At 33.0% G+C, this 25,444-nt stretch overlaps 1 protein-coding gene across 8 annotated transcripts in view; it reads left to right on the top strand.

Moving 5' to 3' along the window:
• Nucleotides 1-25,444, top strand: part of EFR3A (EFR3 homolog A) — a 138,506-nt gene that overhangs the window by 62,479 nt on the left and 50,583 nt on the right. For all 8 annotated transcript variants that reach the window (XM_074265440.1, XM_074265442.1, XM_074265430.1 and 5 more), the window contains 2 exons: nt 14,566-14,715; nt 17,569-17,706. In XM_074265440.1, coding sequence (XP_074121541.1) covers nt 14,566-14,715; nt 17,569-17,706 — 288 coding nt within the window. The remainder of the gene's footprint in view (nt 1-14,565; nt 14,716-17,568; nt 17,707-25,444) is intronic.

Raw genomic sequence — 25,444 nt, 5'->3', positions numbered from 1 at the left:
AGTAATCCATTATACCCTGGGCTATTTATTGCCAGTTGTCTTGACTTTTGTTTTGCCACTGGTATCAGATGACTCTAGAAAAGAGAATGAGGCCAATGACTTCGCACAAAATATCAAAAGATATCACCATACCATTTTACCATTTTAATTACTTCAAGTCCTGTGGCAGTAATAAGTGGAGAAGTAGCAAGTATGTAAACAATAGAATCTGTATTCTCATCTTAACCTTGCACACAGGAAGTCCAGTCCATAGAGTCATCAGCACTGGTATTTGCTAACTCTCTGGGTATTTTAACAGCCATTTTTAAGGAATATACTTTTCACTTCCTGATGTGAGGAAGGAGCTAGAAAAGGTACCCCCCCAAATTTTCTGCTATACCTATGTAAGTCTGGCCTGCTTACCATGGTAGGTAGGGTTCTTACCCTGAAGTTTCAATCATCAATAAATAAATAAAAACTTTTGTGAAGATTGAGTAGACTTGAAAGACAAACAACTCTTGTTAAGAGAACTTAGCAAGTATTTCATGTAAACAGGGGGCCCGAGTGAAACAAGGCTAGCAGATTAAGGCCAACTTACTACAATTGGAATTAAATATACATTTTTTGGAGTTGCCATAGTGTTGGCAATTGCTATGAGGCTGGCATAGATTTCACAATTAAAATTAATCTAGTCAGCAAGCTTGTATCCGTCCCAAAAGGAATGACTAACAGGTTCATGACAATGCATTTGTTCATACTATGACCAACCCTGATAAAGTCAAAGAACAATTTTATGAACATCTAAGAGACCCTCATTATCAGTGGCCTGAAAGAGGACAAGTTTATAATTCTGAGGAATGGAGTTGGAAACATCAGCAGCAAGGGTCACTTAATTATGAAAATTTGTGTGACTAATGACCTTTTTAATCACCAACACTGTGTCCCATTTACCTAAACTCACTAAAGTTTTTTGAATGCATCCTCACAACAGACATAGGCATTTAATAGGCTATGTCACTGTAAAGAGAAGAAAAACAGGATATGAGAGTGCTGGACTGATCATAGATTTATCCTCCCCAAACTAAACATTAGTATTTAACAAAAGTGGAAGTCCAAAGGTAAGACAGCTACCAGAAAACTAAATGTAAAAAGATTAGAACATTTCTCCATGGATAAACAATTATGACTTGGATGGAAAGCTAAACTAACCCATGGTTGGTATAAAAAGGAACAGAAAAGGAGTGGGCAGCTTTTAGAGTTTTGATGTACATAGCGCTGCATTTACTCATTTGGTCACTTGTGCAAATCAAGATTGGTTTGACAGAAATGATGAGGAAATTCAGAAGCTACTAAAAAAAAAAAAACTCTACAGGTTGTGCTCACAGAATAGTTCATTTATCTCTAAGAAGGCAGCTTTTAGCTCCATCAGAAATAAATTACAAGTGGGACTTAGATGTAGGATTTTGGGCATAGTAGGAAAACTGATGAAATTCAGTTTTATACTGATATTAACAATTCAAAGCACTTTTCTGATCCTCTAAAGGCTATTAACCAAAGACATAGGGTGTATCTTAGTTACCCATATTAATGAAGCCACATTGATTAGTGATAGATGACCTGAACACTTATATAGTATTCTTAATACATCATCAATCAATGCTGAAACCATTGACCATATACCTCAAGTTAAGTCCATCCCTTTCTAGCCAAACTTCCAATTGAAGAAGAGGTTTTGAATGTCATTAGGCTCCTTTCATGTGATAAAACACCTGGTACTGATTCCTTTTTGCTTAGATTTACAAGACAGCAGACCCACTGCTCATACAAAAGCTGACTGAAATTTTCTGGGTTATATGGGAGGAGGAGGTTATCCTACAGAGTTTTAAGAATGCTCCATTGTCTGTCTCTGTGAAGGAAAAGGAAATAGGTTGTTTTGTGACAGTCAAAGATGAGTCTCTCTCTTGCTTATTGCTGGCAGGATTTTTGCCATGGGCCTTCTTAATAGGTTGATCCTTCATCAAAAAGATGGTCATCTTCCTGAGAGCCAATTTCGCTTCAGAAAGGGCCAAGCTATAGTTGATAGGGTGTTTGCTGCCTGACACTTGAGGAGATATTTAAGGAGAAGAACAGAAATGTGAACAGAAAGTTTATCTTTCTAGTAAAAGTCTTTGATATTGTCAATTGTGAGGGTTTGTGGAAAATTATGGCAAAATTTGGTTGCTCAAAGAAGTTCCCCAGTATTGTATATCAATTTCATAAAGACATGCTTGCTCTAGCATTCTCCCATTCACCAATCGAGTGGAAAAAGATTATACTTGCTCTCATATTTTTTAGCATGTTTTTATCCATGTTTTCAGGTGTCTTCAGTGAGAACAAAAATCGCATTAGGATCTGCTATCACACTGATGGTAAATTATTTGACTTCGAGAGGCTACAAGCCAAGACTAAAGTGGAGGTTTGAATTGATTTGAACTTTTTGTTCTCAGATAGTTGTGTAGTCAGTATAGAGTCTGAAGCATAGTGCAGAAGAATGTGGATTGATTCTCTAATGCTTGTACTAATTTTACTCTAACAACACCAAGAAAACAGAGGTTCTCTTCAAGCCAGCACCATTCCATCCATTTGTATAGTTACAGCAAATGGAGAAATGTTGAATGCTCTGTGTAAGTTCACTTAGCTTTCTAGAAATCTAGATTTCTTCATAATTTTTACTAAAACTTTTTACTAAATATTTATTAAACATAGAAATAGTGATCAGTACTATGATTTCATTAACATACAGAAATTCCAGATCAGGAAACTGATAGTCCCTTTCTTTGCAACTTAAATCCATCCATCTAGTGATTCTGTTGTTGACTATCCATTATTACATGCATCCTCTCAAATATAAGTACATAGAAAGTTAATACAAACTAACTTCAAGAATGAGAGAGGAATAACAGTAAAAAAAGATCAGGAGGTATCATTTTAGTGAATCCAGAAAGAACTTTGTAATTTTAAGAAGTAGAGATTAGGGAGAGTGTACTCTAGGCATGGAAGAGCATCATGCAAAAGCTTCAAAGTGGAAGATGGAATGTCATGTAAAGAGTAAAGCTAGTACGTTACTTTGATCAGAACAATGAGTCCATGTGTGTTGCTGAGGATTTGGGAGTAAGGTATCATACATCTGTATTTTAAAAATGCCAGTTTAAAATAATGTTTTATCTATATCCAGAGAAAGAACTGATAAATAGAAGTATTTTATAAGATGGGTTTTGATATAGGGTTTGTGTCTCTGTTTTATCTTTCTATCCACCTTTCTACCTCTCTACCTACCTATCTATCTATCTATCTATCTATCTATCTATCTATCTATATTTGTGTTTAATTGTAGTATTCTTTAGGGAGTGATTAGAATGGAGAGAGAAAAAAATTAAAAAGTTCACAGCAGGGAGCAAAAGAAAAGTTAGAAGGAAGGACAGAAAAGCAGGGTAGCCTTGAAAAGGATGTATAGTATTTATTTCACAGTTTTTCCAAAAAGAAAAAAAACTATATAAAATGAAAATTTGTGGTTTTATGTTGAACCCACTTTTTAAGTTTTGTGGTGTACATAGAAATGTTCTTTTTTGTCCTTTGTATTTAAGTTTAAAATGAACAAAATTTAAAAATAAGAAATGCCAATTGACTGATAGTAAATATTGCAAAGGGAAGAAATTTGAGGCAGTCAGGAATATTAGGAAGCTGCTATAATATTACATGTGAGAAGTAAGAAGATCTGAATTAGGATATTGATTGTTGGAAGAGAGGGGCATAAAAGATGTTATAAAGGTTGAATTGACAAGACTAAACGGTTGATGAAATAACAAAATTTGAGGAAGAGAAAAGAATCAAGAAGGGCTCTGAATATGACTTGAATAAAACTGGAAACATGATAGTAATTTCAACATATATAGGTAAGTTTTAAAAGAAGGATAGAATTTAGGGGAAAATAAGAGTTATATTTTGAATATATTGACTTTGTGATGCAAACAGAGATATTTAGCAGTTTGTGATTGGTAGAGTAGTGGAATTAGGTCATGTAAATTCCTGAGATGATAAGAAGATCCAGGACTGGACTATGAAATGAAAAAAACCCTCACTTTTTTTGTGCAGAATGAAGATGATATAGCAAATGAAATTGGAATGTAAATGTTCAGGTAGGAAGGAGACCATGAGAAAACAGTGACATAGGGTGGAGCCAAGATGGTGGAGAAGATACACGATAATTTCTCAGCTCTCTCTTACCCTCAATACCAGTTATATAATTCAGCCTCAAAAATAACGCTGGACTGGTAAAAATCAAGAAGATTAGAAACATAACAACTTACCAGCTGAAGAGAATCTGAAACATCGTCAGAAAAGGTCTGTAATGAAGGGAGGGGGAAAAGGACTAGCACAGACAGAGAGAGACTAAAGGCTAGCTTATTGTGCCCATTGGGCTGGAGAGGTCCCTGGGGATTAGAATAGTTACCAAGACAGAGCATAGCTACCCCAAACTGGAAGGGAGACAGCATAAATTGGGGCAAGCCTTCTGCTGTCCGGGGCTTTTCCTTGGGGCAATTAAAAACCTGCAAGGCAGTGGCTTGACACAGCCTGTGTCAGCTTCTAATCCCATAGTGGGGGGCTCGGCCTGAGGCTGTGGAACTTCCAAAGCAGTGAAGCTCCCACAACAGTGACTGTGTTTTCTAGGATGAAGATACTTCTGATCTGTGCACCCGGGCTATTTGCTGATCAGCTGCTAATATCCAGGGCCCCAAGGGGGATGGGGAAGGGGGCTTTGGCCTGGGGTTGTGATGATTTCACTGTTCAGCCTCTAGCCTTAGGGCACTCCCTAGGCTACAAAGCAGGGGGTCCTTCACTGTGCATACCTCAGCCCTGGCTCTGAACCAGTTCCGGAAGAGGAGGAGGAGGGAACTCTCTCCCAGAACACTCAGACCCCACAAATTATAAAAAATGAGTAAGAGGGGCAGCTAGGTGGCGCAGTGGATAGAGTACCAGCCCTGAATTCAGGAAGACACGAGTTCAAATCTGATCTCAGACACTTAACACTTCCTAGCTATGTGACCCTGGGTAAGTCACTTAACCTTGGCCTCAGGGGAAAAAATGAGTAAGAAATTGAAGAGAAAGATTGACAGTTTCTGTACAGAAACAGAGCAGATCTCTAACCCTGAGGAGGCTAACAGCAGATAGTTTTCAGATAATGCCCTGAAGGGGAATGTTACCTGGCCCCCATCATATAACTCTCTCCTAGAAGAGACTATTAAAGATCTGAAAAGAGAGTTAGAAGATAAATGGGCAAAGGAAGAGAAGTTATGCTAGAGAGTAACAACGTCCTAAAATTTGAATTGGAATAGATAGAATTAACAGGAAATACAGGGAAACAAAATTTTGAATTGGAAAAGGTTAAAAAATCACAGGAAAGTAGGATTTCTGAATTGGAAAAGATAAGGAACTCTCAAGAAAGTAGGATTTGTGAATTGGAAAAAAACTAACTCACAAAAAAAAAAAAAAAATTAGTGAAATGGAAAAAAATTCCACAGAGCAAAATAATTCATTTAAAAACTCAATTGGACATATACAAAAAGAACTGATGCTGAGTGAAATGTGCAGAACCAGAAGATTACTCTACACTTCAACAACAATACTGTATGAAGATATATTCTGATGGAAGTGGATATCTTCAACATAAAGAAGATCCAACTCACTTCCAGTTGATCAATGATGGACAGAAACAACTACACCCAGAGAAGGAACACTGGGAATTGAATGTAAAATAATAGCACTACTGTCTATCTACCCAGGTTATTTATACCTTGGGAATCCAATACTTAACGTGCAACAAGAAAATTGGATTTACACACATATATTATATCTAGGTTCTACTGTAACACATGTAAAATGTATGAGATTGCCTGTCATCTAGGTGAGGGAATAGAGGGAGGGAGGGGAAAATCTGGAAAAATGAATACAAGGGATAATGTTATAAAAAATTTACTCATGCATATATACTGTTAAAAATGTATAATTATAAAATTAATAAAAGAAAAAAAAGAAAGAGAAATATGCTAATAAACATTATTTTCTTTTTACATTTTAGAAATATATACTTATTAGATCTAAAAAAGTTTTTAGATTTACAAAAGCATTTTTTCATAATATTTATTTTAAGAATTACATCTTAGGACTCAATGAATTTATTACTGTTTAATTACTATCAATTATGAAAGGATGAACTAGTATCCAATGTCCCAAAATTCCTTCCAATATGTGAGCCATTTTAAAATCTTGAATAAAGTCATAATGCTACTTAAGTACAGGTAAATTTTATGTTAATCAATTAATTTATTATAATAAAGAAATGTGTTTATTTTAAATTACAATGAAAATAAATCATTTAAAATTTTTGTACTTGAGATTTAAGTACATTAGAGAAGCTTACTGGTTAAAATAATTCAAAAATAAATATTTCCCTAAGGTAAAAAAAAAAAAAAAAGCTTAAAAATATGAATGAAGAAAATAACTCATTAAAAATCACGACGGAACAAATAGAAATGAATGATTCATTGAGACACCAAGAATCAGTCAAACAAAATCAAAAAAATGAAAAGCTGGAGAATAACGTCAAATATTTATTAGGAAAATCTATAGACCTGGAAAATAGATCTAGGAGAGATAATTTGAGGAACATTGGACTTACTGAAAATTATGATGAAAAAAAGAGCCTAGATTCTATTTTATAGGAAATCATCAAAGAGAAATGTCCAGAGATAATTGAAACAGAAGGGAAAATAGGCATTGAAATAATTCATGGAAGAAGATAGACATTTAATGAAACAGAGAAATTCCATTTGTTTCTAAGAAAAAAACCAGACTTAAACAAAAAATTTGATCTCTATCCACAAGACTCAAGAGAAGCAGAAAAAGGTAAAAGGAACTCTTGAGAACTGTATTTCTGTTATAGATATACAGAAAGTCCACTTGTATAATTTGATTTTACTGATATTAAAAAAAAGGGGAAGTAGAAAGGGAAAGGTGATAGTATCAGAAAATGGGTAAAGGGGAGATAAAAAGAGGGAAAATACATCCCAGGAAGAGGCAAAGAAAATTTACTACATCTGAGGGAATTTAGAGAGGGGATGGAACATTGTGTGAATCTTACTCTCATCAGAGTAGGCTCAAAGAGTGAATAATTGACATATTTGTTTTTCAGAGATTTCTCTCTCACCTCATTAAAAGGGGGAAGAGGAAAAGGGAAAAGGAGAAGAATAATAAGGGAAGGGTACAAGAGAGGGGAAGGGATTTTTAAAAGGAGGGGGGAGGGATACTAAAAAGGGAGGGCTGCGTGACATAAGTGGGGACCACAAGTTTAATACTGGGGAAGGGGTTCAGGGGGGACAAGGGGAAAAAAGCAAAATCTGGGGATAATATGATGACAGGAAATACAGAATTAGTAATTTTAACTGTAAATATGAATGGGATGAACTCTTCTATTAAGCAGAGGCGGATAGCAGACTGGATCAAAAGTTAGAACCCTATAATATGTTGCTTACCAGAAGCACATTTAAAGCAGGGAGATACTTATAAAGGTAAAAGGCTGGAGAAGAATCTATTATGTTTCAAGAGAAGTCAAAAAAGCAGGAGTGGCCATCCTTATCTCAGATCAAGCAAAAGCAGAAATTGATGTAATTAAAAGAGATAAGGAAGGAAACTATATCCTGCTAAAGGGTAGCATAGACAGTGAAGCCGTATCAATACTAAACATATATGCACCAAGTGGTATAGCATCTAACTTACTAAAGGAAAAGTTGAGTTGCAAGAAGAAATAGACAGCGAAACTATAATAGTGGGAGATCTCAACCTTGCACTCAGAACTAAATCAAATCATAAAACAAATAAGAAATAAATTAAGGAGGTAAATAGAACATTAGAAAAATTAGGTATGATAGATCTTTGGAGAAAAATGAATGGTGATAGAAAGAAGTATACTTTCTTCTCAGCAGTTCATGGAACCTATACAAAAATTGACTATATATTGGGACATAAAGATCTCAACATTTAATGCAGGAAGGCAGAAATAGTAAATGCTTTCTTTTCAGATCACAATGCAATAAAAACTACATTCAATAAGAAGTTAGGGGTAAATAGACCAAAAAGTAATTGGAAACTAAACAATCTCATCTTAAAGAATGATTGGGTGATGCAGCAAATTATAGAAACAATAATTTCACCCAAGGTAATGACAACGATGAGACATCATACCAAAATTTGTGGGATGCAGCTAAAGCAGTAATAAGGGAAAATTTTATATGTTTAGAGGCTTACTTGAATAAAGCAGAGAAAGAGAAGATCAATGAATTGGACCTGCAACTTAAAAAAGCTAGAAAAAGACCAAATTAAAAGCCTCCAACCAAATACTAAACTTGAAATTCTAAAATTAAAAGGAGAAATCAATAATATTGAAAGTAAAAAAACAACAACAACTATTGAATTAATAAATAAAATTAAGAGTTGGCTTTATGAAAAATCCAATAAATAGATCAGAAAAAGGAAAAAGGAAAATCAAATTTCGTCTTAAAAATGATAACGGGGATCTTCCCAATGAAGAGGAAATTAGAATAATAATGAGTTACTTTGCCCAACTTTATGCAAATAAATTTGATAACTTAAGTGAAATGGATGACTACCTCCAAAAATATAGGCTTCCTAGATTAACAGAGGAGGAAGTAAATTGCTTAAGTAGTCCCATTTCAGAAAAAGAAATAGAACAAGCTATTAACCAACTCCCCAAGAAAAAATCCCCAGGACCAGATGGATTCACATGTGAATTCTACCAAACATTTAAAGAACAATTAGCCCCAATGTTATATAAACTATTTTTAAAAATATGGGATGAAAGAGTCCTACCAAACTCCTTTTATGACACAGACATGGTACTGATACCTAAACCAGGTAGGGTGAAAACTGAGAAAGAAAACTATAGACCAATCTCTTAATGAATATTGATGCTAAAATCTTAAATAAGATATTAGCAAAAAGACTTCAGAAAATCATCCCCAGGATAATACACTATGATCAAGTAGGATTTATACCAGGAATGCAGGGCTTTTTTAATATTAGGAAAACTATTAATATAATTGACCATATTAATAATCAAATTAACAAAAACCATATGATCATCTCAATAGATGCAGAAAAAGCATTTGATAAAATACAACATCCATTCCTACTAAAAACACTTGAGAGTATAGGAATACTCTTAAATAGTCAGGAGCATATATTTAAAATTGTCAGTAAGCATCATATGTAATGGGGATAAACTGGAACCTTTCCCAGTAAGATCAGGAGTGAAACAGGGTTGCCCACTATCACCATTACTATTCAATATTGTATTAGAAATGCTAGCCTCCGCAATAAAAGTTGAGAAAGAGATTAAAGGAATAAGAGTAGGTAATGATGAAATCAAACTATCACTCTTTGCAGATGATATGATGCTATACTTAGAGAACCCCAGAGATTCTAATAAAAAGTTATTAGAAATAATTCACAACTTTAGCAAAGTTGCTGGATATAAAATAAATCCACATAAATCCTCAGCATTCTTATACATCACCAACAATATGCAACAGCAAGAGATACAAAGAGAAATTCTATTCAAAACAAATGTCAAGAGTATAAAATATTTGGGAATCCATCTACCAAAGAAAAGTCAGGAATTATGTGAGCAAAATTACCACAAAAATAAAGTCAGATTTAAATAATTGGAAAGATATTAAGTGCTCGTGGATAGGCCCAGCGAGTATAATAAAGATGACTATACTCCCTAAACTAATCTATTTATTTAGTGTTATGCTAATCAGACTCCTAAGAAACGATTTTAATGACCTAGAAAAATTAACAAAATTCATATGGAAGAAGAAAATGTCGAGAATTTCAAGGGAATTAATGAAAAAAAAAAATCAGATGAAGGTGGTCTAGTTGTACCTGATCTAAAGCTATATTATAAAGCAGCAGTCACCAAAACCATTTGGTATTGGCTAAGAAATAGACTACTTTAGTGTTTGACAAATCCAAGGATACCAGCTTTTGGATAAGAATTCATTGAAAATGTTGGGAGAACTGGAAATTAGTATGACAGAAATTAGTTATGGACCCACACTTAACACCATATACCAAGAAAAGATCAAGATGGGTCCATGATTTAGGCATAAAGAATGAGATCATAAATAGATTAGAGGATCGTAGGATAGTCTTCCTTTCAGACCTGTGGAGGAGGAATGAATTATGACCAAAGGAGAACTAGAGATCATTATTGATCACAAAATAGAGGATTTTGATTACATCAGATTAAAAAGCTTTTGTACAAACAATACTAATGCAAACAAGATTAGAAGGGAAGTAACAAATTGGGAAAATATTTTTACAGTTAAAGGTTCTGATAAAGGCCTCATTTCCAAAATATAGAGAACTGACTCTAATTTATAAGAAATTAAACCATTCTCCAATTGATAAATGGTCAAAGGATATGAACAGACAATTTTCAGATGATGAAATTGAAACTATTTCCACTCATGAAAGAGTGGTCCAAATCACTATTGATCAGAGAAATGCAAATTAAGACAACTCTGAGATACCACTACACACCTGTCAGATTGGCTAAGATGACAGGAAAAAACAATGATGAATGTTGGAGCGGATGTGGGAAAACTGCGACATTGATGCATTGTTGGTGGAGTTGTGAAATAATTCAGCCATTCTGGAGAGCAATTTGGAAGTATGCCCAAAAAGTTATTAAAACTATGTATATCCTTTGATCCAGCAGTGTTCTACTGGGCTTATATCCCAAAGAAATATTAAGGAAGGGAAAGGGACTTGTATGTGCCAAAATATGTGGCAGCTCTTTTTGTAGTGGCTAGAAACTGGAAAATGAATGGATGCCCCTTAATTGGAGAATGGTTGGGTAAATTATGGTATATAAATGTTATGGAACATTATTGCTCTGTAAGAAATGACCAGCAAGATGAATACAGAGAGGTTTGGAGAGACTTACATGAACTGATGCTAAATGAAATGAGCAGAACCAGAAGATCACTATACACTTCAACAATGATAATGTATGAAGATATATTCTGACTGATGTGGATATCTTTAACATAAAGAAGATCCAATTCACTTCCAGTTGATCAATGATGGACAGAAACAGCTACACCCAGAGAAGGAATACTGGGAATTAAATGTGAACTGTTTGCACTACTGTCTTTCTTTCTTTTTTTTTTTTCTTTTTTTTTTTTTTTTTTTTTTAAGGCTGGGGTTAAGTGACTTGCTCAGGGTCACACAGCTAGGAAGTGTTAAGTGTCTGAGACCAGATTTGAACTCGGGTCCTCCTGAATTCAGGGCTGGTACTCTATCCACTGGGCCACCCAGCTGCCCCCACTACTGTTTTTCTACCCAGGTTACTTCTACCTTCGGAATCCAATTCTTACCGTGCAACAAGAAATTTTGTTTTACACACATATATTATATCTAGGTTATACTGTAACACATTTAATATATATGGGATTGCCTGTTATATAGGAGAGGGAGTAGAGGGAGGGAGGGGAAAATTTGGAAAAATGAATACAAGGGATAATGGTATAAAAAATTACTCAAGCATATGTAGTGTCAAAAAATTGTAATTATAAAATTAATAAAAAAAGGGAAAAAAACAAAAATTAGGGCAAACAACAATAAACGTAGTAAAACATTAATATGAAATATAATGAGTAAATAAAAATAAAAAAAAAGAAAACAGTGACATAGAAACCAAAGGAGTAGAGAAGAATCTTAAACAATATAACAATATCCATAAGAACAAGAGGAATGAGGACTAATGAGATCATTATATTTGATGGTTAACAAAGCATTGGTTACTTTGGCTAGAGCAGTTTCATCCATATAGTGGGATCTGGAGATGGTATCTCAGAATCTAGGCTTGTGTGAGTCTATGATAATCCCAAAAGTGATATTGGGAAAGAATTTTGAAATGAGATTCAGTTCCTTAGTTCATGTCTGGACAATAAACTTGTCTTGTAAGTTTGAGTAAACTATTATAATCTTTCTATACTACAGTTAACCTCCACTATACAATAAAGTGTTTGCACTAGATGAATTCTAAATCTTTTGAGCCCTACAAATTGTGACTTTCTGATGTTCTCAGAATCTTAAGGCCATATAATTAGATTGTGTAATAATCTATTTTTGTGTGTGTGAATTGCTTTTTTCTTAAAGATATCTTATAATAAATGGTCCACAATTCAAATCCTCTTACTTGAAATAATTATTTCATTAATTTTTTCTAAGTGTCTTGTACCTTTTAATTATCACATTTAATTTAGAACATACATACATACATATACATATATATGTGTATATATTCACACACACACGTGTGTGTGTGTATATATACACATATATATGTATATATATATACATATATATATGTATATATGTATATATGTGTTAGCAAAATCTAATTTCAAGGCAGTTAAGTGGTGCAGTGGATAGAAGCACTGTGCTAGGAATCAGGAAGACCTGAGTTTAAATGTGGCTCAGACAGTGTAATTACAGGCAAGTCGATCAAATCTTTCTTTGCTTCAGTTTTCTTGTGTGTAAAATAGGGATGATAATAATACCTGCCTCCTCAAACTGTGAAGATAAAATGAGATCATGATGTAAATGCTTTTCAAATGTTAAATAAATTAGCATTATATAAATGCTAGGTATTATTGTTTTTGATAGTAAAGTTAATTTTTCAACTTTCTTCATAAGCTTTAATTTGTCATTGAAATAAACCAAAATATCCATAGTATAATAAGTAATTTATTTCTTTATTTAACATTGGTTATTAAGATTATAAGCTGACATTTCATTATATTCCATTAAAATAAAAATCTCATGTAAACTGATGTAAATTATAGGTCTACAAAATAAAAAGACTAACAAATAGTCTTTAAAAGTCTTTAAAAGAAAACATTATATAAAAGGAGTCCTTTTATTATTGCTTAGCTCCCCCTAGTGAAAATGTTTTAGGTACATTTATATATAATATAATTATTAATTTCCCTCCCTTCCTCCCTCCCTCTCTTTCTCAATCCCTTTCTTCTTCCTTTTTTTCTGAAAACTTGGTTACTTCCATGCTGTAATGCATAATTACATGTAGAGTACTTATTTATTTGTGTTTCCTCAAGGTATTTTAAAAGTTCCCTCATAATTTTAAATTTATACCTGTAGCTTATAACATAGGAAAATTTTCAATTCATATGCAGCCAGATATTAGATTATGTTCTAAAACTGCTTATATGAAGTTGTATGTAACTGAACATATTTTCCTGCATAAATAATGCTGTATATGATAATTTGCCACCATGCTTGAAAAACTAGTATAATTCATATTGTCTCTTGGACTCATAACATTTCAGAGTTGGAATGGAGAATTATGATCTAACAGCCTCTGAGTATTGAGCTTTCTAAGTTATATGTGTTAAACTCATTTTAATTTTGCTGGAAGCTACTCTGCCGGCATTGAATTTGCTTATAGTTCACTTTCCTATTGTTCTCAAGTTAGTACCATTCTTTTGTGTAATTCTGTGTGTAGAAATTACAATATTTTCTCATTAGGTTTTTTAATTTACTCTTCAGCTTGCTGTGAATTACAGTGTTTTTCTAGAGAACGTATTTGGGAACTAACTGGTCTGTTTCTTGCATCGTGACCTGGAAATTAGACATGTTAAATTTGAGACGCTGATAAGATATTAAGAAAATTTCAATAGGGAATTGTTGTATACGTGGATGTGGAATTCCAGAGGCATTAGAGTTTTTAAGGTCATCTTTGAGGAGTGAATATTGCTAAAACAAAGGATAATGGACGAAGGTTGAGTACAGAACTTAACGTTTAATGATTAGGAAGAGATAGAGGATTCAATCTGTATTTCTTAGATGATCCAAGAGAATGCAGTGTTGTAGGAGCCCAGGAAGTAACGTAGAAAGAAGAGATGGTGATTAACAATGTTAAACGTTTCAAGGGGGTCAAGGACTAAGTAAAAGTCATTGAATTTATCAATTGCTAGGTCATTAGTTCAAGAGGGCATTTTGGGTAGAATTCTGGGTATAGTTATTCTATTTGGTTTTGAGTTTTTAGATTCCTGGAAGTAGGAAGATCTCAGGGACAGATTATAGTACTTTATGAGAGAGTTGAGGGAGATTGTAAGAAAGCTCAGTTGAAGACCTATTTTCAACTTTTCATATTACACTCAGCAACCAAAAAATAGGTTCCCTTTAATTAGACATCTAAAGCTTTAGATCATTTAGTATTCCTGCTCCAGTCATTATTAATTTAGACCTGATGTCTTAGACCTTGGTAGAAAGTGATATTTCCATTTTGCTGACTTCATGTATGATTATTGTTTTCTCTATTTGTTCTCTCCCTAGCTAAGCCCCCCCAAAATTAAATAAATAAAAAAATAACCATACCTAACTTTCTTTAACTTAGGAGTTACAAATTCTTTTTTTTTTTTTTTTTTTTTCTTTTCTTAGAATCCGGATAGCTGGGATCCGAGGAATTCAGGGTGTGGTTCGCAAAACAGTTAATGATGAGTTGCGGGCAACTATATGGGAACCACAGCATATGGATAAAATTGTTCCATCTCTCTTATTTAACATGCAAAAAACAGAAGATATTGACAGGTTTGTATAAACTTTCTTAAGAAGTTTATACACTTTTATATAAAGTGTAAAACTTTTAATTGGAATCTAAGTAGTTATGTGGTAAACTTTGGGAGTGGCATATTGAAAGTTTTTATTGTTAAAAAATGTTTTGAGTTTATAAGTATTTTCTCTTTCTCCTCTTCCACTTAAGGCAAAAAAGAAAGAAAAAAAGAAAACCCTTTTAACAAATAGACACTACGAAGGAAAACAAATTCTTATGTTACCCAAATCAAATTATGATTATCTTACTCTGCATAATTCATTTTCTCTCAGATGATGGACATTCATTATTAGATCTATTGAATCATCATGTTTGTTTTGGTTTGATCACAGTTCTTAAGTCTTTCACAATTCATTTTTGTAATCTTATTAATCATTCTGGTTTTGCTTACTTCATTCCACATAAGTTTTCTCAGATTTCTCTGACATCATGCATTTCATAATTTCTTTATATTTAAAAAAAAGTACTTATTTTTTCCAAATATATGCAAAGATAGTTTTCAATATTCACCTTTACAGTATCTTGTGTTCCAAATTTTTCTCCGTCCATCCCCCACTACCTCCTCTCCTAAACAACAAACAAACCACTACAGGTTAAATATGTGCAATTCTTCTAAACATTTTCATATTTGTCATGAGGCACAAGAAAAATCAGTTCTAAAAGGGGAAAAAAAAAAACAAGAGAAAGAAAAAGAAAACAAAGCAAACATACAACAACAACAAAAAATGGTGAAAATACTTTGCTTTGATCCACATTCAATCTCCATAGTTCTCTCTCTGGATGTGGATAGCTCTTTCTATCATAAAATCTGTTGGAATTGCCTTGAATCACTTCATTGCTGAAAAAAGCCAAGTCCAACACATGTGAACATTGCATAATCTTAGTGTTGCTGTATACAATGTTCTCTCAGTTCTGCTCACTTCATTCAGCATTAGTTCATATAAGACTTTCCAGGCTTTTTCTGAAGTCAGCCTGCTCATCATTTCTTATAGAACAATAATTTTCTATTACATTACATACCATTACTTATTCAACCATTCCTTAACTGATGGGCATCTACTCAATTTTCAGTTCCTTGCCATTACACATAGTGCCATTATAAACAATTTTGCACGTGTAGGTCCTTTATTCTTCTTTTTTTATATTTCATCATTTCTTATGACACAATAATATTATGTTTATTTCCCATACTTTGTTTTGCCATTGTCTAATTGATTGACATCCCCTTAGTTTCCAGTTCTTCGCTACCTCCAAAAGAACTACAAATATTTTTGCATGGATGAATTATTTTCCACTTTCTTTTTCTTTTCTTTCTTTCTTTTTTTTTTTTTTTTTTTTTGTATTTTTTATTATTATAGCTTTTTATTGACAAAACGTATGCATGGGTAATTTTTCAACATTGTCCCTTGCATTCACTTCTGTTCCAACTTTTTCCTTCCCTCCCTTCACCCCCTCCCCTAGATGGCAGGTAGTCTCATACATGTTAAAATATATCTTAAATACAATATATGTGTACACATCCGTACAGTTCTCTTGTTGCACAAGAAAAATCGGGAAGAAAACAAAAATGCAAGTAGTCCACATTCATTTCCCAGTGTTCTTTCTCTGGATGTAGGTGGTTCTGTCCATCGTTGATCAATTAGAACTGAATTGGATCTTCTCATTGTCTAAGATATCCACTTCCATCAGAATATATCCTCATATAGTATTGTTGTTGAAGTGTATAAAGATCTCCTGGTTCTACTTATTTCACTTAGCTATCAGTTGATGTAAGTTTCTCCAAGCCTCTCTGTATTCATCCTGCTGGTCATTTCTTATAGAATAATAATATTCCATAACATTCATATACTACAATTTATTCAGCCATCCTCCAATTGATGGGCTTCCCTTCAATTTCTAGTTTGTAGCCACTACAAAGAGGGCTGCCACAAACATTCTTGCACATACAGTCCCTTTTCCTTCTTTAAGATTTCTTTGGGATATAAGCCCAGTAGTAACAAAGAGTATGCACAGTTTGATAACTTTTTGGGCATAGTTCCAAATTGCTCTCTAGAATGGTTGGATCCATACACAACTCGACCAACAATGCATCAGTGTCCCAGTTTTCCCGCATCCCCTCCAACATTTGTCATCATCTTTTCCTGTCATCTTAGCCAATTTTACAGGTGTGTAGTGATATCTTAAAAGTTGTCTTAATTTGCATTTCTCTGATCCATAGTGATTTGGAACGCCCTTTCATATGAGTAGAAATATGATAGTTTTCTGTGAAAGTCCTTAGCACCTTCTAAAGTGGCCTCAATACATATGAGGAATTAACCTTTTTCTGAATATACCATATTGTTGATTGATTAACATTAAACTCATGACCAGTAGCATTTTAACTCATGCATGAGTTTTTTTTTTTTTTTTTTCCCCCCATAAGGTACATGACAGCCTTATTGTGCTTAGGAACACTAAAGAGCACTTCAGCACTGTATTTGGAGATCATTTTAAATAGTAAAATCACCAGAAAAAGCACAAAAATATGAAAAATTTGGGGCTCATACAAATGTGATTTTTTTTTTTTTAAACGAGAGTTGAAACAAACAAAGCAAAGTATAACATTGCTCAAATTGGAATGGGAATGTTTGTTGCACTGAATATGCCAGGGAATGATCACTAAAAGGCCTGTGAATGTTGCTTCTGGGGTTACAAATACATTTTAGTGAATAGGTTAAATGACTAAATGGAAGCCATAAGTAAAGAGGATTGTCTATACTTGTATTATACTTGAAATAGCAAAAAATGCTGATGGAGAGTCTTTAATTCATTTCCTGTTTGCTTTTTATCAGTCGAATAGGCCCTCCTTCTTCTCCTTCAGAAGGTGACAAAGAGGAAAATCCTGCTGTGTTGGCTGAAAACTGTTTTAGAGAATTACTGGGCCGAGCAACATATGGGAACATGAGTAATGCTGTTCGACCAGTTTTTGCGTAAGTTGTGTTTTATTGTTGTTGGTTTCTGATGTGGGGATTAAAGTTTTTCAATTGATGATAAAAAGAGACTAAGTCGAGTTCTGAGCCAATGATACTTTGTTAGAAGGTCCATGGTCCCCTCTACAGAAATGGTTCTCATATCTTCATGATGAAATGCCTTGTCTTTGATGTTCTAAGGCCTTGTCTTTGTAAAGCTTGATATCTGAGCTTGCAAAAGAGGCAGAGTGAAACACAGAAACTCATTGATTAATAGGTCTTACTTTTGAGGGCCAAAATGACATATCAGGAGGGAGACTGTTGAAGGAAGCATGCGGCATCTCCACAGATTTAATGTTCATAAGTTAGTTGGTCCCCTGCTTGTTTTGGAAAAGGAAGAATAGTTCAGAAGTATGAAAATAAATTGAGAACTTTCCAAATAGTTAAGTTACTTCCATCACACTGGACTTGGTCACTATGAGAAGGAAAAATGAGGGTGGAGGGCCTCTAGTTAGCTTCCTTCAGTTAAGCTGGTGAACTTACTATCTATAGCTCATAACTTTGGGACCTAATATATAGAACTTATAATCACTACCCCTATAGAATTATATCAAATTGGTTAATACTGATTAAAATAGAGTAGGGGGTCCAATGAATTATTTCTTATACAGATTTCCCTAATCTAATGATGAATAATCCTTCTCATGGACCATTGAGGTAAATGAGTAAGGTGTTTATTACCAAGTAGTTCATTAAGTACTTTACTTGACATATATAAAAATGTAAATATTTCCCTCTTTGGGTTTTTTATGTATTTGGGATTCAGATTTAGTAGTAGTATTGCTTAGTCAAAAGGTATGCAGTTTTATATCCCTTTTGACTTAGCTCAGTTATATGTTTTACTTATTGCCTGATAAATTAAATTTAATTGCTTTGAGTAATGTTTCTGGTTTCCCAATACTCACAATTAGTATTGTTTTGTTCTTTTGGAGATTTACATATAATGAGATCTCATGGTCTCTATTCAACTAAATTCATGGATAAGGTAATCTTTTTTTTTAGGCAAAGTTAATAAACTATATATATATTGTTTCATATATGGAAATGCAATCTGCATGTCTAAGATTGTCAGTAATTGAGTAATTTGAAAGGCAGCTAGGTGGCTGAGTGGATAGAACACCAGCCCTGAAGTCAGGAGGACCTGAGTTCAAATCTGGTCTCAGACACTTAACATTTCCTAGCTTTGTGACCCTGGGCAAGTCACTTAACCCCAATTGCCTCAGCAACAACAAAACAAAAACAAAAACAAAAAAAAGATATTTGGGGTAGAGCAGAATATGATCTCATTCTAAAAAACAAAATCACGTATGAAACACAAAGGAATTAGATGGAGAAGGGCTGGTAGCTCTATAATAACACTCTCATTGGGAATAGAGTAAAGTATATATATAAGGGTATAAAATCTTTTAAATTCAGAGAGAATTAAGAAGGTAAGAGTATAAGAATGGGGAAGAGGATAAGGGAGAGATTTTTAGCAATATACATTTAGAAGGGAATGAAAATTTTCTAAATGTATAAAAAAATAAGAGGGTAAGGAGTAAAGGAGGGTAATATAAGGGAGAGGAGTCAGGAGGGATAGGAAATAAAGAGATATACAAAAATATAAAATAAAGACCTGGAGTAGAATTTATTATGTAAAAAGAAAAAAATAAGGAGTAGTAATCATGATCTCAAAGTTAAAGCTAAATAAACTTAAAAGAGAAACTATTAAAAGAACTATTAACACTATAAAATGCTTGGAAGTCTAATCCAAGAACTATATGAATAAATTACAAAGGACTTCTTATACTAATAAAGTAAAATCTAACCAACTGGAAAAAATATCAATTGGTCATGGGTAGGCTGAGCCAATAAGACAAAAATGAAAGTGCCACCTACATTAATCTACTTGCTCAGTATCATACCAATCAAACTACCAACCAATTATTTTATAGAGTTAGAAAAAAATTAGCAAAATTCACCTTGAAGACCAAAAAATGAACAGTGTCAAGGAATTTAATGAAAAAACAAAAGTGAAGGAAAGTGGTCTTAGTTTAACCAGATCTCGAAATGTATTATTATAAAGTAATAGTCATCAAAACAATTACAAAGCACTTTCTAGACACATAAAGTAAGATCTAAACAATTGGAAAAAATGTCAATTGGTCATGGGCAGGCTGAATCAATAAGACAAAAATGACAATGCCACCTACATTAATCTACTTGTTCACTGTCGTACCTATTAAACTATCAACAAAGTATTTTATAGTTAGAAAAAAAGTAATAGCAAAATTCATCTTGAAGAACAAAAAATGAACATTGTCAAGGAATTTAATGAAAAACAAAAGTGAAGGAAAGTGGTCTTAGTTTGACCAGATCTCGAAATATATTATAAAGTAAGAGTTATCAATTTTCATCTACTTTCCTTTTTATTTTGGTTGTACTGATTTTGTTTTGAAAAACTTTTAATTTTAAAATAGTTCAAATTGTCATCATGTTCTCTATCTCTTGTTTCATCATAAATTCTTCCCTTCTTTATACATTTGGTAGTTAAATTCTTCCATACTCCCCTAATTTGTTTTTGGTCTCACCCTTTATGTCTAAAGTATGCACCCATTTTTCCTTACCTCTTGGCATATGGTATAAATTTTGGTCTATGCCTATTTTCTTTCATAGTTTTTCTAGGTTTTATTTTATCTTACTTTATTTTATTTTATTTTTTTAAAGCAGGTTTGTCAAATAGAGTTCCTCTAAAAGCTTAGGTCTTTTGAGTTAGTTTATCACACACAAGGTTTACTGTGATCATTTGCTACAGGTCTAGCATTGTATTTCTTAGGCAGTCCCAGATTTTCTATTAAGTTCAAATCTTTTTGCAATAACTCCTGAAAGTCTAGCATTTCATTGAATGTCTTTTCATTGTTGTTGTTCATATTTATGTTTAACTTTGCTGGGCACAGTATTTTTGGCCACAACTAAGTTCTTACAATCTTCAATGTATAGTATTCCTGTGTTTTGGAATTCTAATTATAGTGTCACAGTATTCTTTTTTTTCCCCTTGCTTTTCTTCTTGACTTGGAAATTTCCAATTTGACCATAATATTCCTGTAGGTTTTCCTCATAGAATCTTTTTAAAGTGATGATTGGTGGGTTTTTTTTTTTTCCTACTTAAATCTCTATTAATTATAACACTTCAGGACAATTTTCTTTAATTAGTTTTTGTATCAAAATTCTTCTTTTGATCATAGCTTTCAGATATTACAATTATTCTTATGTTATCTTTCTTGATTTGTTCTTTAAGATTTGTTGATTTTCTTATGAGACATTTTACATTCTCTATTTTTTCATTCTTTCTTTACATTTTGTTTTATTATTTCTTGGTCTTTTATAATTTTGTTGGCTTCCCCTTGCTCAATCCTAGTTTTCAAAGAGTCATTTTCTTCTCTAAGAGTTTTGATCTGTCTTTTTCTAGTTAGTTGACTTTATTTTCATAATCTTGTTTTTTCTTTTTTTAATTTTCTTCAGTCTATTTCATCTGATTTTTAATTTTTTTTTTTTTTTTTTTTTGAGTTCTAAGATTTTTTTGGACAGTTAACTATTTGACATTACTATTCAGGGATTTTTTTTTTTTCCCTCACTTAAGTAACCTCTTCTGAAGAAGAACACTAGGTCTTCTCTATTGTAGTAACTTTCTATATGTTTGGGTTCTTTCTCATTTGCCTGCTTTTTTCTTTTTATTTAAAAAAATTTATAGCAGCGTATTAGTATTAGTATTAGTATTAGCATAACTGAGTTTTAGTAGGTCGTGGAGTGTGAGGTATGGGGACTCTTAACTCATGTCCTCCTTCAGCCCTCCCCTCTGGCCTAGAACTTGAAACCAAGAACTTTGCTCTTCTGTAGCCAGCGGCTTCCTTGCCTCACTGCTTCTGCACTCACAGAGCATATGCTGGTTCCTTACCCAGAGCCACATTTCAGCAACACAGCTGTGCCTGGTGTCCTTAATCAGCAGAGTCTTCCCCAACTCAGGACTTGCCACACTATCTGGAGGTGAAAATTCCTGTGGCTGGGCCTCAGGCTACAGTCAGTGGAGCTATCCCTTGAACTCACCACTTGCTTTTTCAGAGGAACTAGGGTGGAAATATTTATACTTTAAAGGGACCATATCTCTGTCCTAATATTTTCCTTTGGATTTTTTCTGGTTGTCCCAGGATGACCATTGTTCTGTCCTATTTTTGTTTGTTTGCTGTTCTTCTACTTTCCATCGTGAAGTGTTATTTTACCTTGTTTGTTGGAAGGGATCTCTAGTCTTGGAATTTTCCAACCTACTACATCATCTTCCAAGAATCTTCTATCTTGTTACTCTTTTTTTTAATAGGAAGGGGTGTTGTATTTTGTCAGAATCTTTTTCTGCATCTGTTGACATAATCATATTATTTCTGGCTTTGATATGATCAGTTATGCTAAGAGTTTTTAATAATGACATAGCCTTGTTTTCCTGGTATAAATATCACCTCATCATTGTATATGATCCTTGAGATAGGTTGTTGTAATTTCCTTCCTAATATTTTTGTATAAGTATTTATTAGAAAAAATGGTCTATAGTTTTCTTAGTTTTTGCTCATGGTAGCTTAGGTATCAGTATCTTGTCTGTATTATTTAAAACATTGGGCTTTTTCACCAGTTTTTCCAAATAATTTATATAGTATTAGGATTATTTGTTAAATAGTTTGTAGAATTTGCTTGTGGATTCATTTGGCCCTGGAGAATTTTTTCTTGGAGAATTCATTTATGGCTTGTTCAGTTGGTTTTGTTTTTGTTTTCCCCTAAGATGGGATTATTTAAGTATTCTACTTCCTTTTACTTATATACTTTATGTAAACATTTATGACATCTTCGATATTTACAAAATTCCTTCCAAATTCCCATTTAATTTCTTATGCCAATCCATGACATATTGAATCCATTATACTTATATTGCCCGATTTATTGGCATATAATTGGGCAAAATATCTCCTAATTGCTTTAATTTTCTCCTCACTGGTAGTAAAATCATTTCATTTTTGATACTGGTAATTTGGTTCTGTTTTTTTTTTTTTTTTTTTTCCTCAAAAATGAAATTAACCAATGGTTTAGCTATTTTAGTGTTGTTTTCTTTTCCTTCCATAAAACCAGTTCTTGTTTTTATTCATTGTCTTAGTTTGAGTTTTATCATTCTCTTTTGAATTTTGGAATTTCCAATTGGCATTTAATTGAGGATTTTGAATTTTTTGGGGTTTTTTTTTTTTTTTTTTTTTTTAATTGCGTGCTTTATTCGGTGATTTATTATTTCTCTATTTTATTTGATGTAAGTATTTAGAGGCATAGTTTTCCTTCTCTGGCTGCCTGTCATAACTTTTGGTATGTTATCTTCTCTTTAATGAAATTATTGAGTATTTCTTTGTTATCTTTAACCTTATAATTCTTTAGGATTAGCTTATTTAGTTTCCAGTTAACATTTAATGTCTTTCCACAGTTCTTTATTGAACATAATATTAATTGCATTATAATCTGAAAATGTGCTTTTAACATTCTGCTTTTCTTATTTGATTGTGAAACTTTTGTATCATTTTTATTTTATGCTATAACCCATAGTCAAGTTTTGTATAAGTGGAATAAACCATTGAGAAAAGATCTATTCCTTTCTGTTCCTAATCAGTTTTCTTCAGAGGTTTATCATATCTAACTTTTCTAAAATTCTTTTCATTTTTTAAATTTCTTTCTTTTTTACCTTTCAGAGAGGAAAGTTGAAGTTCCCTTCCCCTCTCTCCCCAATATAGTTTTATTTTCTATTTCCTACTAAAACTGAGTTAACTTGTCTTTTAAAAATTTGGGTGCTATTCAGTCTGGGGCCTCTATATGTAGTTTTGATATTATACTTGTGCAGCATGTGGGGTAAGGGCATGACACCCCTCCAATCTGGAAAAAATACATGTGAAATTTTTTGCCTCTCCCTTTATTAGAGAAGTCTGCTATTTTTTTCTTTTGGGGGGCATTTATAGTACTTTATTGTAAAATTTGGGTTGATATTATGCAATATCCTATGTATATTTTATATCTTTATGGATTTCTAAACTTTTTATTTTTCTTTTGCTGGCCTTTACATGTCTTCTGTGGTTTTCACAAAACTCCCCCAAATTCTCATTTAATTTCTTATGCTAATACATGTCATTGAAACCACAATGGGGAAAATTGCAATGTGCAATAGGTAACCATACTTTATAGTTTATGATACTTTTTGGCAAGACAGTATTTTTCCTTATCTCTTTTAAGTAAACCTACTTTTGCTTTTGCTTTGTCTGTGATCATAATTACTTTTTTAATCCCTTTTTTGTATTTCAGTGAAATAAAGTATTTACTTTGCGTGGGTGCTTCATATATGTTTCTTGTAAACCACACATTGTAGTATTCTGGTTTTGAATTTGTTCTGCCATCTGTGTCTGTTTTATAAAATAATTTATCCCTTTTACATTAACAGTTACGATTATTATATATTTCCCTCTATCCTATTTTCCCCGTTTATTCTTGTTTCTCTGTCTCTTTCCCTCATGTAATATTCTTCTCTAAAATGTAATATTCTCTTGTTGGGTTTTCTTTGGAGTTTCTGGAGGCAGCCTTAGTTTCAGTTCAGTAATCACCCCAAATGCAAACAGGTATTAAAGTCCAAATCCTTTATTGTCTCCTTCCAAGTCTTGTCTCCTTTCCTGGGGCCGGGTTAGCTTTCTTAGAGGCCTATCTCTCTCCTTGGTTCTGAGAGCTTAAGCTCCTGCACCTTCTGGCTTCTGAATCTCCCTGACTGAATCCTAGCTTATATATTTTCTCTTAAAGGTGTGAATCTTGTAGAACTATAGTAAGTACTAAGTACATGTACTGAACTAGAGAACTGTTAAGCACCATGCTAAATTAAATAACTATTTTCTTTGTCAATTCCACTGACTTAGCACCTTGTTTCAAGTTCTGGCCCATAACATCCTCATGTTTTTGCTTCTGACCACTACCTATTCTAATTTACCTTCCCTTCCATAAATCCCAGTCTCCTCACCTACTCTTTTTCCCCTTCTCTCCTACTTTTCTATAAGGTAAACTAATTTTTTTAATGCCCTACTTTTCATTTATTTTATTTTCTATTTGAGCCAGTTCAAATGAGAGTAAGGTTCAAGCATTGCCTGAATGTTTCTCCCTTTTTTCATCCTTCTCTCCCCATTTTCCTGTCTACTCTAATAGCTCTTTTGCACCTCTTCATTTAAGATACTTTATGCCATTCTACCTCTCCCTTTTCTCATTTCCTATTGGAATCCTCTTTCTCACTTTTTATTTTATTTTATTTTGGATACTATTCCATCTTAGTCAATCTTAGTGTACTCGTCTATATATATTTCTAATTGCTATAATAGTGATAAAGATTTTTAAGTGTTACAATTGTTATTTTCCTATGTGGCAATGGAAACATTTTAACTTTATTGAACTCTTCTTTTTTCTCTTTTTCTATTATGTTTTTATGTTCATGAATAGTATATTTGAAGATCAGATTTTTTTTATTCATCTTTGGTCTTTTTATCAGGAATGCTTGAAAATACCCTACTTTCATTAAATGTACTTTTTTGTACTGAAAGAGTATAACCAGTTTTGCTTGGTAGGTGATTCTTTGCAGTAATTCTAGCCTCCTTTGCCTTCTGGAAAATATTTT

Source organism: Sminthopsis crassicaudata, chromosome 1 (genome assembly GCF_048593235.1).
Source record: "Sminthopsis crassicaudata isolate SCR6 chromosome 1, ASM4859323v1, whole genome shotgun sequence".
Taxonomy (NCBI): Eukaryota; Metazoa; Chordata; class Mammalia; order Dasyuromorphia; family Dasyuridae; genus Sminthopsis; species Sminthopsis crassicaudata.
This window is presented reverse-complemented; position numbering and strand designations above follow the sequence as displayed.